This window comes from Cylas formicarius, unplaced genomic scaffold (assembly GCF_029955315.1).
Source record: "Cylas formicarius isolate icCylForm1 unplaced genomic scaffold, icCylForm1.1 PGA_scaffold_12__32_contigs__length_19106922, whole genome shotgun sequence".
NCBI lineage: Eukaryota > Metazoa > Arthropoda > Insecta > Coleoptera > Brentidae > Cylas > Cylas formicarius.
In genome coordinates, this window is record NW_026844225.1 from 6,815,377 (window position 1) to 6,829,220 (window position 13,844).

At 34.0% G+C, this 13,844-nt stretch overlaps 3 protein-coding genes across 12 annotated transcripts in view; all 3 read right to left on the reverse strand.

Annotated features, from left to right (window-relative positions):
- Positions 1-663: 663 nt before the first annotated feature.
- Positions 664-4,708, reverse strand: LOC132708844 (kinesin-like protein KIF3A). Of its 3 annotated transcripts, none has more exons than XR_009620042.1 (7): positions 4,385-4,708; positions 3,807-4,334; positions 3,557-3,754; positions 3,241-3,509; positions 2,768-3,185; positions 2,336-2,713; positions 664-2,127 (listed from the first exon to the last, which is right to left on the reverse strand). XR_009620042.1 is itself a non-coding variant. In XM_060681467.1 (6 exons), the coding sequence occupies exons 1-6, from the start codon at positions 4,583-4,585 to the stop codon at positions 2,477-2,479; spliced, it is 1,851 nt and encodes a 616-aa protein (XP_060537450.1). In that variant the 5' UTR covers positions 4,586-4,708; the 3' UTR covers positions 664-2,476. The 3 variants fall into 3 exon arrangements, 1 of the variants encoding a protein (XP_060537450.1); XR_009620041.1 differs by having other exon boundaries at positions 664-2,250; XM_060681467.1 differs by having other exon boundaries at positions 664-2,713.
- Positions 4,709-5,816: 1,108 nt separating this feature from the next.
- LOC132708845 (MAP kinase-activated protein kinase 2) lies at positions 5,817-8,429 on the reverse strand. Of its 5 annotated transcripts, none has more exons than XM_060681472.1 (9): positions 8,209-8,429; positions 8,112-8,145; positions 7,913-8,057; positions 7,722-7,864; positions 7,611-7,675; positions 7,353-7,559; positions 7,225-7,300; positions 6,961-7,171; positions 5,817-6,911 (listed from the first exon to the last, which is right to left on the reverse strand). In XM_060681472.1, exons 3-9 carry the CDS (start codon positions 8,054-8,056, stop codon positions 6,699-6,701), a joined length of 1,059 nt encoding a protein of 352 aa, XP_060537455.1. In that variant the 5' UTR covers position 8,057; positions 8,112-8,145; positions 8,209-8,429; the 3' UTR covers positions 5,817-6,698. The 5 variants fall into 5 exon arrangements, with proteins under 5 accessions (XP_060537455.1, XP_060537454.1, XP_060537453.1 ...); XM_060681471.1 differs by having other exon boundaries at positions 8,112-8,157; XM_060681470.1 differs by lacking the exon at positions 8,112-8,145 and having other exon boundaries at positions 7,913-8,111.
- A 474-nt stretch (positions 8,430-8,903) lies between these two features.
- Positions 8,904-13,844, reverse strand: part of LOC132708610 (insulin-like receptor) — a 32,945-nt gene continuing 28,004 nt past the window's right edge. For all 4 annotated transcript variants that reach the window (XM_060681040.1, XM_060681038.1, XM_060681037.1 and 1 more), the window contains 2 exons: positions 12,776-13,041; positions 8,904-11,602 (listed from right to left, as the gene is read on the reverse strand). In XM_060681040.1, coding sequence (XP_060537023.1) covers positions 10,615-11,602; positions 12,776-13,041 — 1,254 coding nt within the window. In that variant the 3' untranslated portion in view covers positions 8,904-10,614. The remainder of the gene's footprint in view (positions 11,603-12,775; positions 13,042-13,844) is intronic.

A 13,844-nucleotide genomic window follows, 5' to 3' on the forward strand; every position in this document is an offset into this window, starting at 1 on the left:
TTGCCGTATTGACTATTAAATATTTTTAAATATTAGTTTGTTTTAATTTTTCGCATGATACCTATACAGACTCCCATACACCAGACAAGTAAAATAAAATGATTTCACAAGATTGGTAAAGTGCGGCCAAAATTCATAAATAAATAACTAATCGTATTATGCAAAAATGATCAGAAAGCACTAGTGCAACAGAAAGATCCACATGATACTTTTTTGAATCTGCTTAAATCGAAAAAAACCCCGGCAACTATTTTTTATAGTCATATAAATCAGAAAAATAATTTAAATAATTTGCATTTGCAATTTTATTTTAAAAAAATCGATCTAACACTTAGGTTAAATTGGATATAATTTAAGTACTACCATTAATATAACTTTGCAATTTTTATTAGTGATAGTAATTAAGTAAAATCGGTACATAATAAATTTATTTTACGGTAAAAATAGACTTAAACCTTTGAAATAAAAACCTACAAATCTTAAAACAACTTTTTTTTTACTTCAAGTAAGTAATTTAAAGAAGCTAGTTTTTAATTTAAAATATTAATAAAAAGAAGTACGTAAGATTTTAAAAGTACTCTGCTGGTATACGATTGCGCATCTACGGGCATATTCAACAAAAAGACGTTTATATTTTTGATAATTCTTATATTTTAACAACAACAAAACGGTCGGAGTGCTTAAATGGACAAAAAAAAACAATACCGAAAATTCGAAACGCATGAATAATGCAGCTTAAAATAAATAAAGTTAATACACCAACTTTACAAATTGTGTCTATCATAGAAGATGTCAATTAAACAGTAGTCTGAAGGCACCAAAAATTTCGCGTAATCTCATCTCATACCAATATCAACAAAAATCCTATAGAAGGAACCGCTAATATTTATAATAACATATATTAAATCAATCAAAAATAATACTAAAAAATGGTAACATAGAATCCTTATTACTAGTAAACTGCAATAAATATACTTTTCACTTAATACTAGGCTTGGAGATCATGCCATGACTAGAACGTGTATAGGTGTCTTCTCTCTTAATAGAAACAGCATGGTAAAATAGTGAGCTATGGGGAAATAATTTTAATTACCATTGCGATACATTTTTTTTTAAATTTTGCTTTATTTTATTTGAAAGCAATAAAAAAACAACAACAGTGGAATAGAACGAAAACATGAGAATTATTTTAAACATTCATTTTTAATTAAATAAAAAAAAAACAACGATAATGGGCAACTTTAACAATTAAAGTGTGAACAAATAGTTTCTTTTTGGCTTGTAGTTGAGATCAGGGTTTCATAAAAAACAGTTTTATACAAAAGCTGTGAGCTTTGAAAATACCTACAAAATGGGCTACAGTTTGAGTGAATCGTGTAATGAACCAAACAGTTATGGCAACAATTTATATAAATGTTTATTAACAAAATTACAATGAATTTTTGAAAAAAAAATCTATGATCCCATTGTCAAAAAATGTCAGCTTTTACCATGTGCGAAAAACATTGGATACTTTTACTCGAAATTTTTAGCATTACAGTTTAAAAAAAAATCACTTAAAACGTTTTTGGCCATAACTCTTTTGTTTATTAACTGAAACTTTGTTCAAGTAAGTGGACAATTTTCAAAACGAAATATTGCACACCAATTTATTTCTGCCATTATTCTCAAGACTACTGTAAAAATATGGCAATTACAATTACTAATTACTAATTGATTTGAATCACTAATATAACTGGATAACTTTATTTTTTCTTAGTGAAAAGCAAAAAAAAAAAAAAGAACAATCAGCAAAACTTTTTAAAAAATGTGCCACATTTCAGAGGGCGCAAAACATTGGTTAACAAATGGATCGAACGAAAACATTCAAATTATTTTAAAATTCATTTCGAAATAAATAAAAAAAAGATTTTTAAAAATTAAGCAAGCCCAAAACTGTTTTTTTGCATGCTAGTTTTTAATAAGCTAATAATTAGGTAGTTTTCAAAATGAAATATTGTCCCGCCATTATCTTCAAACCCACTGCAAAAATCTGACAATTACAAGTGCCCCAAATACTAATTAATAATATAACTACATGTTTTGTAGCCATAGATTTTGTTTTCTTCTTTCTTCTGGTCACTTTTTCTTCATTTTGCAGAGTGGAAAGCAATAAAAAAATGAAAAAAAAAATCAGCTAAATGCAAAAAAAAAGAGCCATATTACCGATGTGTAAAAATCAACCACAATGGAGTTCTTCACATTCATTTCCTAATAAGTCCATGTAAAAAAAAAAAATTCCAAAACATCCATTTTAGGTTTTAGGCACCAATATAATATAACTAATATAACTCACCCTGTATCAAAGTTCTCCATGCTGTTAATTCTTCACTGGGATACACTTTATAATATTACTCAGTGACTCAAATACTTTTAATTTAGAGGTAATATTATAATGCCAATAATTTAATGGAAAAATCTGAAGCTAGCAGCAAACCTAACGCGACTTTGGTACTGCAGAGTAACATTTGAGTAAAGACCTTTTCTCCTTTGGTTTTTCTCGTTTCTTCTCCGGATATTTATGGTAAACTTGCTTCATCCCGAATTGAACGGGCTCTGCGGTTTGAGTGCGTGTCGTTTGACGTTTCCTCATGTTGTTCCCTGTATAAGCGACCCCTCTCATTTGGTACTCTTGCGTTTCAGGGTTCCACAACAGATGCTGATTGATTTTCCTCTAAAACATCCGAAGCGTTACAGTCACAGTTAAAATAACTAGGCAAAACATTACCAAATACTCGCTGGGAATATAACTCTCTATCATTAAAGAGGCCAGTTGAATTTCCCTCACCAGAAGTGAGTTGTTGTCATTTAAACCTTCGATCTCTCTCTGGTACTCCTGATCTTTATCGGCCATCTCTTCCTTCTCTTCTTTCAACATAGCCTGCACTTTTTTTATTTTTTTAGTGACACCCACATCTTCTTCTTGTAGAGAAGAATATTTTTCCTCTATATCTATTTTCTCTTCAGCCTTTTTATCCAATTGCTCTTTAAGTTGCTGATGACTTCTAGCTAAATTTTCTATCTCTTCCCCTGAAGTTAAAATCAAAAACTCCTGCTCTTGCGCTTTTTCTAAGAGGTTTTCTCCACCGACTATTATCTTCTTCTGTATTTGCGCCATTCTCTCCTCCAGTTCTTTCTTCTCCTTTCTAAAATAAAAAAATATTTACCAAAACTCAAAATAATACAAACTTAACAGCATACTCTGTATTCTCTATTTCCTCTTCAACCTTCTTTGCCTTTTCTAAATTCATTTCTGACGATTTTTCTTTTTTCTTCGATCGTTGTGCTTTCAAACTGATACTAGACAGTTTCGCTTGCAATTCAGCAATCTCTTGCTCGAAACCTTCTATAAGGCCTTTCTCTTCTACGTTAATCTTGGCATGGTTCTTAATATGCTTGACTCTAGCTGCATATCTTAAAGTGCACATGCTCTCCTCATAATCGATCTCTGCAGGACTCAACATTGCAATCTAAAACAAAAGACTTGCTTTTTGCCCCAATAAGTGATTTATTTTACCATTGATGTTTTTGAATTTCCTCCTAATGAATCCTGCAGTAAACGCGTTAGTTTCGAATTTCTATATGGGATATGTTTTTGTTTTCCATCCACCAAAGCGGATATTACACTTCCCAAGACTGATAGGGACTGATTGATACTACTAGCTTCTCTTAGTCTTTCACCGGTCGCTTGTGTTCTGCTAGCTCTTTCGGATCCCTTCAATTACAAACCAAATTGCATCCACACTGATAAAGCCTGTACTACTCACCGCTAAATCTACCAAATTCAACTTGCCAACTGTCGTCTTGTTGCTCATTCGATTTTTTGATTCAATAGTTATTGTAAAAATGGCATGAGATCGGCTGCTTACATCATTCATTAAAGTAGACCTCGTTACTCTATTTTTATTACCAGCATTTAATAATTTCATTATCGACTCCACTGAATCCACAGTGAATCCACTTAGATCTTTCACATACACTCCAATATCTGTTCTCTCCTTAATTTGCAATTTTTTGTTGGGGTTATCGGACAAAAGATCACGCACTTCTTCATTGTAAATTTCAAGGTATGTGACTTTAACCACGAAGGATTTCTCTTCACTGGCATGTGCGATTTGGGCAAAAATATGGGAGAAAGTGTTTGGAATAATCCCCCTTAATTCAGCGACATTGTTTTCCCCTGCCATTGTGTATGTTTTGCCGGTTCCAGTTTGTCCATACGCGAAAATTGTCCCATTATAACCAGTTAAAGCTTGCTCCACAATAGGAGCTGCTACTTTGACGTATACATCCAACTACAACTTTGTACATTATATTTCCATGGAAAATTCAGCAGTAGCCTTACCTGAGTAGACAAAGGTCCAAATATATGATCAAATTTAAATGTTCTGCAATGAACTTCCCCTTTAGTTAATGCTAAAATGTTTTCCTTGTAGTCGCATATCACAATATTGGATTCTTGTTCAGAAGTTTCTTTTTGGTTCATGGGTCGTATCCGCACGAAAACTCCGATATTTTCGGAAACCGGCTGCGCGTTCTCGTCCATTTGTGCTTCACTAGTTTAAATTCGGGTCTAATTCTTTTAAAAAATCAATTTATTAATCGCCAAAACAATTAAATGACACAAGTGGAGTGACAACTACAGGTGACAGCCTCGTGACAGCATGTGTCAAGAGCCACGGAATAGGAGTCTCTTGTATATATTCTGTGACATATATGAATTTAAAATCCAATGGAAAATATAGCGGCCTTAAATACGTAAAAAATGTAACACCTCATCCAGCTAGCTAAACTCAACTAGCACTCTTCACCGACTTTTAGTTGAAAATTAAGTGGCACATATTTTCTATACATTATCTAATATTATTGGAAGCTTATGTTATATTAAAGACCGAAGGACAGTTCAATTTTCTTTCCTACAGCAATACCTGCCGCGCCACCTATGTTCCAAAAGTTTAACCGGGAAAACTATTAGATGATGCAGGGGCTATTAATACTCTAAAGTTGATGAGCTTCAAACTCCTATAGCACTCAAGTCTTTCTTTCTTTTTTCCAAAAACTTAATGCGATATGGGCATATTGACGAAATACTGCCGAATTAATGAACTGTCAGCGGACATTTTGATTGCTGAACTTTGAAAGGTTTTTTTTGGTTCGTTTAAAACAATAGGTCTTATTGCTCAAATGGTTCTTCACAAAATATTTTTAGTTTTTTTCATTATGTATGTTAATTTTTCATTCTTTGTTGCCAAATTTGAATAATCATTTCTGCCGTCTCAAATATTTTCCAGGTTTTTCTAGTTTCGTACCTATTGTAGCAGTCATTTGAAATGTCATTTTGCACCGACAAGACGTTCAAACAATCAACATGGCTGCTGACAAATTGACAATTGAACAGGTTTCAGTGTAAAGGTGGTAATTTTATTGCAGTATTTTCTCAAAATAGGCCTAGCTCTCGTTAAATGTTCTGGGAAATAAGTCAACTGTTTAGAGATCCCTGTTTAGAAATATATCCAAATCATCTTAGGTTATTAATAGTACCATATGTTTAGGTTAGGTTTTTGTCTTGATTTCTTATTTTTTAATTAATAGAAATTGTAGTTTTAATTAGATAGATTGTGATGTCTCGTAAAGTGCAATTTGATAGTTTAAATTCCTCAATTCTAGGATCCTCTCATTAAATTATTAGATGTGAATTTAATAACACTATCTATATTGACATAATTCTTAATTTAAATAAAGGCACAAGGCAACATATTAACAAATAATTAAAAACAGCAAATTAATAATTTTATTTTTAACTCTGCCTACAAAAATACTAAATACATTTCAATATGAAAATGTACTTGTGGAAAATATTAGTGAACAATAAATGTAAATTAACTAATGAATTTATCATAAATTAAACTTCCTGTTATCCCAATTTAGAACAATTGGAAAATTTTGTCTTGTCAAATTTTTAATAGTATATTCTGGGTACATTTACATGATACTACTACAACAGTTTATTATTGTTGGGAAGTTGTGTTTGGGTCACAAAATTGTTTCAGTAAAACATGCGCTTTCAAAATAAACTTTTAAAGTCAAAATTTTGGCACAGGAATTTCATCGACAATTTTTAAACTTCGGTGAATGTTACTACTAAATTTTTGTTTTAAAATAATTATATACAGGGTGTCCAGAAAAGTGTGGGCAATTTCTCAGCTTTTGTTTGAATAACTTTTATATAATTTATAACGTCCTCCTTTATCAGGACCGGATTTCTTGCAGTACAGAAAGAATGGCATCGTTTATTTAAAAAAAAGTGTATCCCAAAAACCTAAAAAATGCCCTAATATAAGTACTTCAGCCTTGTCTGTCAAGGGAATGACATATATATACGAGTTTAACCTGAAAGAATGTCCGCATTTCCTTTAACACCTTGTACACTTGCTTAGTAAATAGTGAAGGCACGGGCTAATATTTACAGAGAATCTTACCAATGGATTGTACTTCCAACATTTTAAAAAATAGATATAAACGAATTTTTCTCTAGTGCGATCGATTATGTGATGCTTATTTCCTGAATACATTTTAACGTGTTCTAAAATCTAGGTGAGATAACAATATATAAATGCTACAGGTCCAAATCCTCGAAATAAAAGCATTCATATCAACAATTAAATTTTCTTAGGGCTAACAACTTTTTTACGTCGCTTATTCAATAAGGAATTGTTCGATTTTTCTAAAGGTTTTATTTGTACTTGATCATAGTCAACGCGCATGGTTGCTAAAGATCTGGTCATTTCCTCCTGTACTTCTGGCCACAATTCCTCTCCCTCTTTCAGCATTCTATTTGTGTGAAGTGGAGTTTGAGGAACGGCGGTGTATTGCTATAGACATTTCGATTAGAGGATTTTAATCCAAAGTAATACAACTTACCGCTATCCATCTGTTACTCATCACATTTTCAATGGTAAGTCTTTCTGCTGGATCAATATTTAACATACCCTTTATGAGATCTTTAGCGTCTTGGCTAACATTTTGCCACTCTGGCAAAGGAAAAGTATATTGTCCTGTACGTATCCTTTTCTTCATCCCAGGAGAAATAGCTAGTCCATGGCTGCTATAAAAAGGTGGAAAACCACACAATCTGAAAGCAAGCTCCGATTATTACTATCAACTCACTAAATATAAAAACCTTACAAAATATACATAATAACTCCTAGTGACCAAATATCACAGCTCTTATCATACTTTTCCGGTCCTAGCACCTCAGGGGCTGAAAAATAAGCTCACAAATCTACTATGTTTATTATAATTCTCTAACTCACCAACATAATAGGGAGTGTAACATGGCGTCTGCAGTGTTTCCTTATTTATTGTTTCTTTAGCGAAACCAAAGTCTGTCAATTTAAGTATTCCATAAGTACCTTTCTTGGAATAAAGCAAATTTTCTGGTTTGAGGTCCCTATGGGCAATGTTAATGTCGTGCAGATACTTTACAGCAAGGCAAATCTCATGCATTATTTGGGCAGCCTCTAAAACATATATCTAAAACAAAATACAAGTAATATAAGTCTATCTCAAACCTCTTTCGGTAAAAGCCCCATCAGGACGGTCCTGAATCCTTTGAAACAATTCTCCACCTTCCATGCTAAAAAAAATGTTTTATGGGAAAACAACAACTGAATTTACATTACCATTCCATGATAACCAAGAGGCAAGTGTTGTTGTGGTATTTGTTTTCAAATACATCTATTATGTTGACAATATGCCTGCATCCGCCACTTGCTCTCCAATGCAAATTCACTTCTCTCTTAGCCTTCTCGCTCTCAATAAGAATCTAAGTAATAAATAACTAGTTTCATCGGGATAATAGTTGAATTCTTACCTTCAAAGCAAACTTTTCTTTGGTTTTTTTTGAAAAACACTCCACCACCTTTCCATTAATCCCCAAGCCCAAAACTTGCTTTGTAATTTCATATTCCTCCGTCACGGGGGTTTTTTTTGGAACGAGATTTCTGATGGCGTTCATTCTAAATTTCAGCAAATTGTGTAATGTTGACTTTTCACTCTACCTGAATCTTAACCTGAAACTTGGCTTATCTCATATTCTAACTGCAACTAAAATAAACTCTATTTAGGAAAATGCTGTACCCATTCCTAAATGAAATTCGTTACAGGTACCTGCATATATTAAACACGTAGTATCCGGGACTCTAAACCAAGTATTCGGATAACCAAAAATGCACAAAAGACCACTGTATTCTAATTCTTGCCTTGCAAGAACCAAGTTATAAACTAGATTTAAACACTCACATTCTTCGATGACTTATCACAGGAATTCTTAGTTTTTGGACGAAAATAAATAATTTTTGACATACACAAAATTAGACATTTGCTTTGAGCATAGAACAAACCGGAACTGCATCAAACCAGAGAAAAACGAACCAATTGGTTTTAATGATAAATATAGGCAATAATTTTTAGATTTTTAAATTTGTATATATTCAGTGTTCGAAGTGTTTTCGGAGCGCGAGCATTGAAGATGCCAAGTGAGATTTTGGCGAAACGTCTGCAGGATTCCAGTCGGATGCAGGATTCCAGTCGGAGTTCAACGAGCGAACGGATGATATCCCGGAGTATAGTGTCATCATATATATATATATATATATATATATATATATATATATATATATATATATATATATATATATATATATATATATATATAGTTTTGGTTAGTTTAGGGACTTAGTTGGGGCAACATATGTCACTTGCCATGTCCCGAGTTGTGACGTAGTCCAGGCAAATTTGTCATTTGCTGACACTTGCCCGGAAATTGCCGTTTTATCATTGTGTTGGTTTAAGTAGATACTAGACCTTTGCTGTTGTTGATCTTTCAAAGAAATGACGTAAATAAACAAAAAGTAGTGTATTAAACGCATTTACATGTTACATTATGGATTTTTTATTAATTGCAATTCTCCCATTTTCATCTACGTATATATGTATATTTATAAAAAACGTTTAGACTAAAATTTTGGCGCTGTATTTTTCATTAAATATAAATAAAGTTAAAAATAGGGCATATAAACTGCAGAACTTACAATCATTATTCATGTACACACGTGGAAATTTCCTGAAATATGGGACATAATATTTAGGATTTGTGGGAAATCTTGTTAGTTATAGCCATTTCAGCAGATGTGTTCTCTCCTTGCAAACATTCGATAAGGTAAAAAATTGGTAAAAAAATACTCTAATAACTGTTTGCCTAGTGACTGCTTGTTGTATGTAAATTAAATATATTTTTTATTTTGTAAAAAATAATAGAGAAATGTACAATGTCAGGGTACAAAATATAATTAAAAATATAAATAGTACCTACAATTATCCTTTATCATAGCGGTATTTGTGTTACTACCAACTGTCTAGTATTAACAGGAACTCATATTCAGGCTGCGATGTACAATTTCGCCAAAAGTGACAGGTCTACAGTGAATGCTTTGGGTTACATATAAAAAATAATTCATAGCAATTATACTCATCACTTTAACTAAATTACTTCTATCAGTATAACAAGAAATATGACCATCACTACAGGGTTACTCTTGCTGTTTTCTTAATACATGCTTTCTCAATGCTGGCATCATTACTATATACGAATTAAAACAATAACAGATTCATTTAGATAAAACTGATGAGAACAATTGAAAAATAAACTTATCATGGACTAATAAAATACAGCTCACCCCGAAACTCCCCTGACAAATGGTGCTCCAAAAATTTTTTAATTACTTGCTTGTTTCGTGGAAGATTTGTTGGCCAGAGACGTGCTTCGGTAGATTAATATTACAAAATTTTTAGAGGCTATTTGAAACGAATTTAAAGGGTAGAGGAATGTTCATAGGAAAGTGCTGTTTCTATCAAATTTCGTCAGGAATGTTTCTGGATAGGCCGCACGTCCATATGGGAAGTAGTCACAGTGCTGGCAAGGGCACAAAAATGGGCCATTTTAATGGTTCTTAAGAGAGTAATGCTGTTGGTACTCACAATCTAAATTAATTTAAAATTATGGATTAAAATGGGAAGAGTGAGAGGGTAGCAATTTAAAAGGGTTCAGCAAAAGAAAATGGGATTAGCTACAAATATTTGACAGTGGTGCGGCTTTAAACAGAGAAAAGTAAATGACCCATTTTTGAACAAAAATAAATAAATAAATAAAACGGATCCAAATTTTTGTTTCTGCCTCCTGTATAACTGTAAAACTGCAACTGAACCTGTGTGTTTGTTAAAAATGATCATAAAAAAAATGAAAAACATCACAGGTCACATATTACAACTATATATTTCTATCTTTGGTAAATTTATTTACTTAAAACTATAATTTACTTCATGCAGTAAGCAGCAAGCACTTTCGCGCAATTTCTTGTTATAATGAGTGAGATTTTCGAGAGTATTTCCTGAGCAAAATATTCATTTTAAATAATTTGGTTTCGTCAGAAACCGTCTGAACACTTTTGAGGGGATTCCTTAATTAACGCAGTATCTATATTTTCCGAAATATATTTACAAATTAACCAACTGCGGTTAGCATTGAGTTGAGTCGACTACACCATTTCTGATGCGCCCTCCGACGTATCCATTGGCGGTGGGCTCTTCTGAAATACTGGGAAACCGATGATGTGTATCGATGTCGATATCGTCAGACTCTTGGGACTCGGAGGGAGTATAGCCGTGCGTGGTTCGATCTGGAGGCCTTCTCAATGGTGTAGCTGCCTCTGTTTCGTTATCATTATGACACGGAGATGTCGGTAGCCGCGTTGATCTTGCCTCTTTTCCGGCTGGACTGTGATAGAACGATACCTGGGAGAACACCGGACTGGCGTCTTCTAAGAGAATTTGGCAAAGCTTCATAAAAGTAGGTCGAGCTGTAGGTTTATGTTGCCAACAGAATCTCATTAAAGCGTACAGCTTGTCGGGACAGTTTTCAGGCCGTTCCATGACACCACCGTCGATAACGTACCGTAAGACCTGATCGTTTGATAGGCCTTGGTAAGGTTGGGACGCCAAAGTTGCCATTTCCCACAACACCACGCCGTAACTCCATACGTCGCTACTGCTGGTAAACACACCGTCTTTCAAACTCTCTGGAGCCATCCATCTCACCGGTAACAACCCCTTTGTACCTTTACGATAATAGTCAGTCTCATAAATATCTCTAGTCATCCCGAAATCTCCGATCTTCACTGTCATTTCTTCCGACACCATGCAATTCCGAGCAGCCAAATCGCGATGCACGAATTTTTTCGCCTCCAGATAGGCCATACCGTCGGCAATTTCGATCGCCATCTGAAGAATTTGTTTTAAACTAGGAGGTTGTTTAGGGATGATGGAGTTCAGCGACTCCGCGTCTGGCCTGTGGGATCTTAGGTACGACTTTAAGTCGCCGTGGGCCATAAGCTCCATTATCACCAGTGTCGGTTGGCCCTGAGAGACGACACCCAGGAGTCTTACCACGTGGGCTGTGTCAAAAGCCTTCATTACTGATGCTTCGTTCAAAAAATCCACTCTCTCCCTGAAAGGCGAGGAAACACGTATTGTTAACTTTATGTAAAAATTTGTTATATAATAATACACAGAAAATACCTAAAAATAAACAAATGAATTGCATCTTAAACCAGCCCAAAACGAAAATTTTTCAACTTTTTAAAACAGAAAAATAAGGTCTCGCAAATGGTTCCAAATTCGTCCTTGCCCCACGTATTATCCCAAAATGTCGAATCTACCCCGACTGCCATCTCAAACGATGATTTATTTGATAGTCCTTCATAGCCATTATCTACCAACAGAATTTGTGTTCTAAGTTCATTTGACTCCAGAATGTTATAAATGTGCTAGTAAAAACCATCAATTTTATTCGCTCTCGCGAGCTTAACCATCGTCAGAAAAAAGCGTTTTTGAATGAAATATCAGCCGAATATGACGACGTAACATATTATTTTAAAATCAGTAACGACTAGGCAAAGGGAAAATGCCAAAACGGTTGTACGAGTTTGGAAACTAGATAGCGAATTTTATGCAAAGACAAACCAATATTTCAATGAGTGATACTGAAGAACTTAACTTACTGTCGGATCAATTTTGGAAGAGAAAAAAGTTTAGACGATCTTTATATTTAGAAATAACCATGTATAGTGAGTCAAAGTTAGCAATACCCTAAAAGGTGATTTATGGCGTAGAATTAAAATAGGGAATCTCTCCTGTATCAACCTACAGTCTATAGATTTATGGAAGAGTTTATAGAGAGTGGATACAGATAAATAAGTTAAGACACTCCATGACAAAAAGTTGGAGTAACAAAAGATCTCTTAAGGTATCAACCTCTCCAAGGGCACACCATTGAGTGTATAGGCGGCTATTGTATATAGAGTTTACAGTGCACCACTGATTTATCATGAGCAAAGCGTTTTGGTTAGTTAGCAATGCAACTAACCAATGAGGTAAATTTAACGGTATGGGGACCTAATTGAAAAAGAACGTTATTTTTTCACACAGAATTAATTCATTAATTAACTTATGCAATTTGAAGAAGTGACTTCACGCCTGTTCCAACGAAGTAGCTCTGATGATATCCAATCTCCGCTGGGAGTGACACCAGAAGAAAAAGGAAACTGCATACAAAAAAATCACAGGGATATACGATATTTTATATAAAGTTACCTTTTATACATTGGTTTCAAGAACTTACCTATTTGTAGCGTGTTCGTTCACCGTTTTAACAGCACAGCGAATGGAGGATTGTCCGTTTACGTCGTGAGCGATACCTTCCCAGACCATACCAAAGCTACCCTGACCCAACTCTTTGATTAACTCGATTTTTTTACGAGACACTTCCCACTCGTCCGGTATATATACGCTAGCCACGTACTCCGGGTTTACAGCTGGTATAAGTCTCATGTTCTTCCGCTCCTTTACGTTTCTTCTATAAAACCAACAACCGACGACCACCACAATCTGCAACCGTTGGTTTGTATTGTTTGGAGGATTGAAGAAAATTTCCAACGAGGGATAAACCGCAGAGTAATAATAATGTACAGTATTGATCAATTGCGGATTCCGTATTTGCTAATGATGTAAACAGCTTCTACCACTTTTAATCGCACACCAATTTCAATGATAGTTGAGATGAAAATTTTGTTAATTTAATAACTTAGAATTTTTGTAAAATTTCTGAAACTGAAACGTCAGATTTACAGGGTGATTCGTAAAGAGGGGACAGTCTCTAAACCGGAGGTAGCAGCAGCCAAGATATTATGAATTCCAACATTTGATTCGAAGTTTTTTTTAATACCAAAATTGTTATTGTTAAATATTGGGTTTTCTTTAAAAAACTCATAAAAATTACCTTTCACTTTTTAAATGCAATTTTCAATGAAATAGTTTTTTATTGTGATTCAATGATAACTCCAAATGCGACTCAATTTATTTAAGCAAAACATACATTTTGATGTCTAATACTATGTGATGTTTCGATTCGGCCTGTCCCTTACGAGAGCCTTTATGTAAGAAATTCTGAAATGTTTTCCCAGTTTTAACTTATTTTCTAGAGATTCGGACTTATTTTCCAGAGATTCTGGCATAAGTTAGACATTCTGACTCATTTCATTTCAGTTCCTTGATAATTTAAGGACTTAAATTACACTAATACTTTTTCCAAAACTTCTGGATTCCTCCTGCGTCGATTTTTGTTGAGTCGAACTTGCTGACGTTTCGCCAATTATCCTCTTGGTTTCTTCAGAGCTTGACTGAAACTAGCT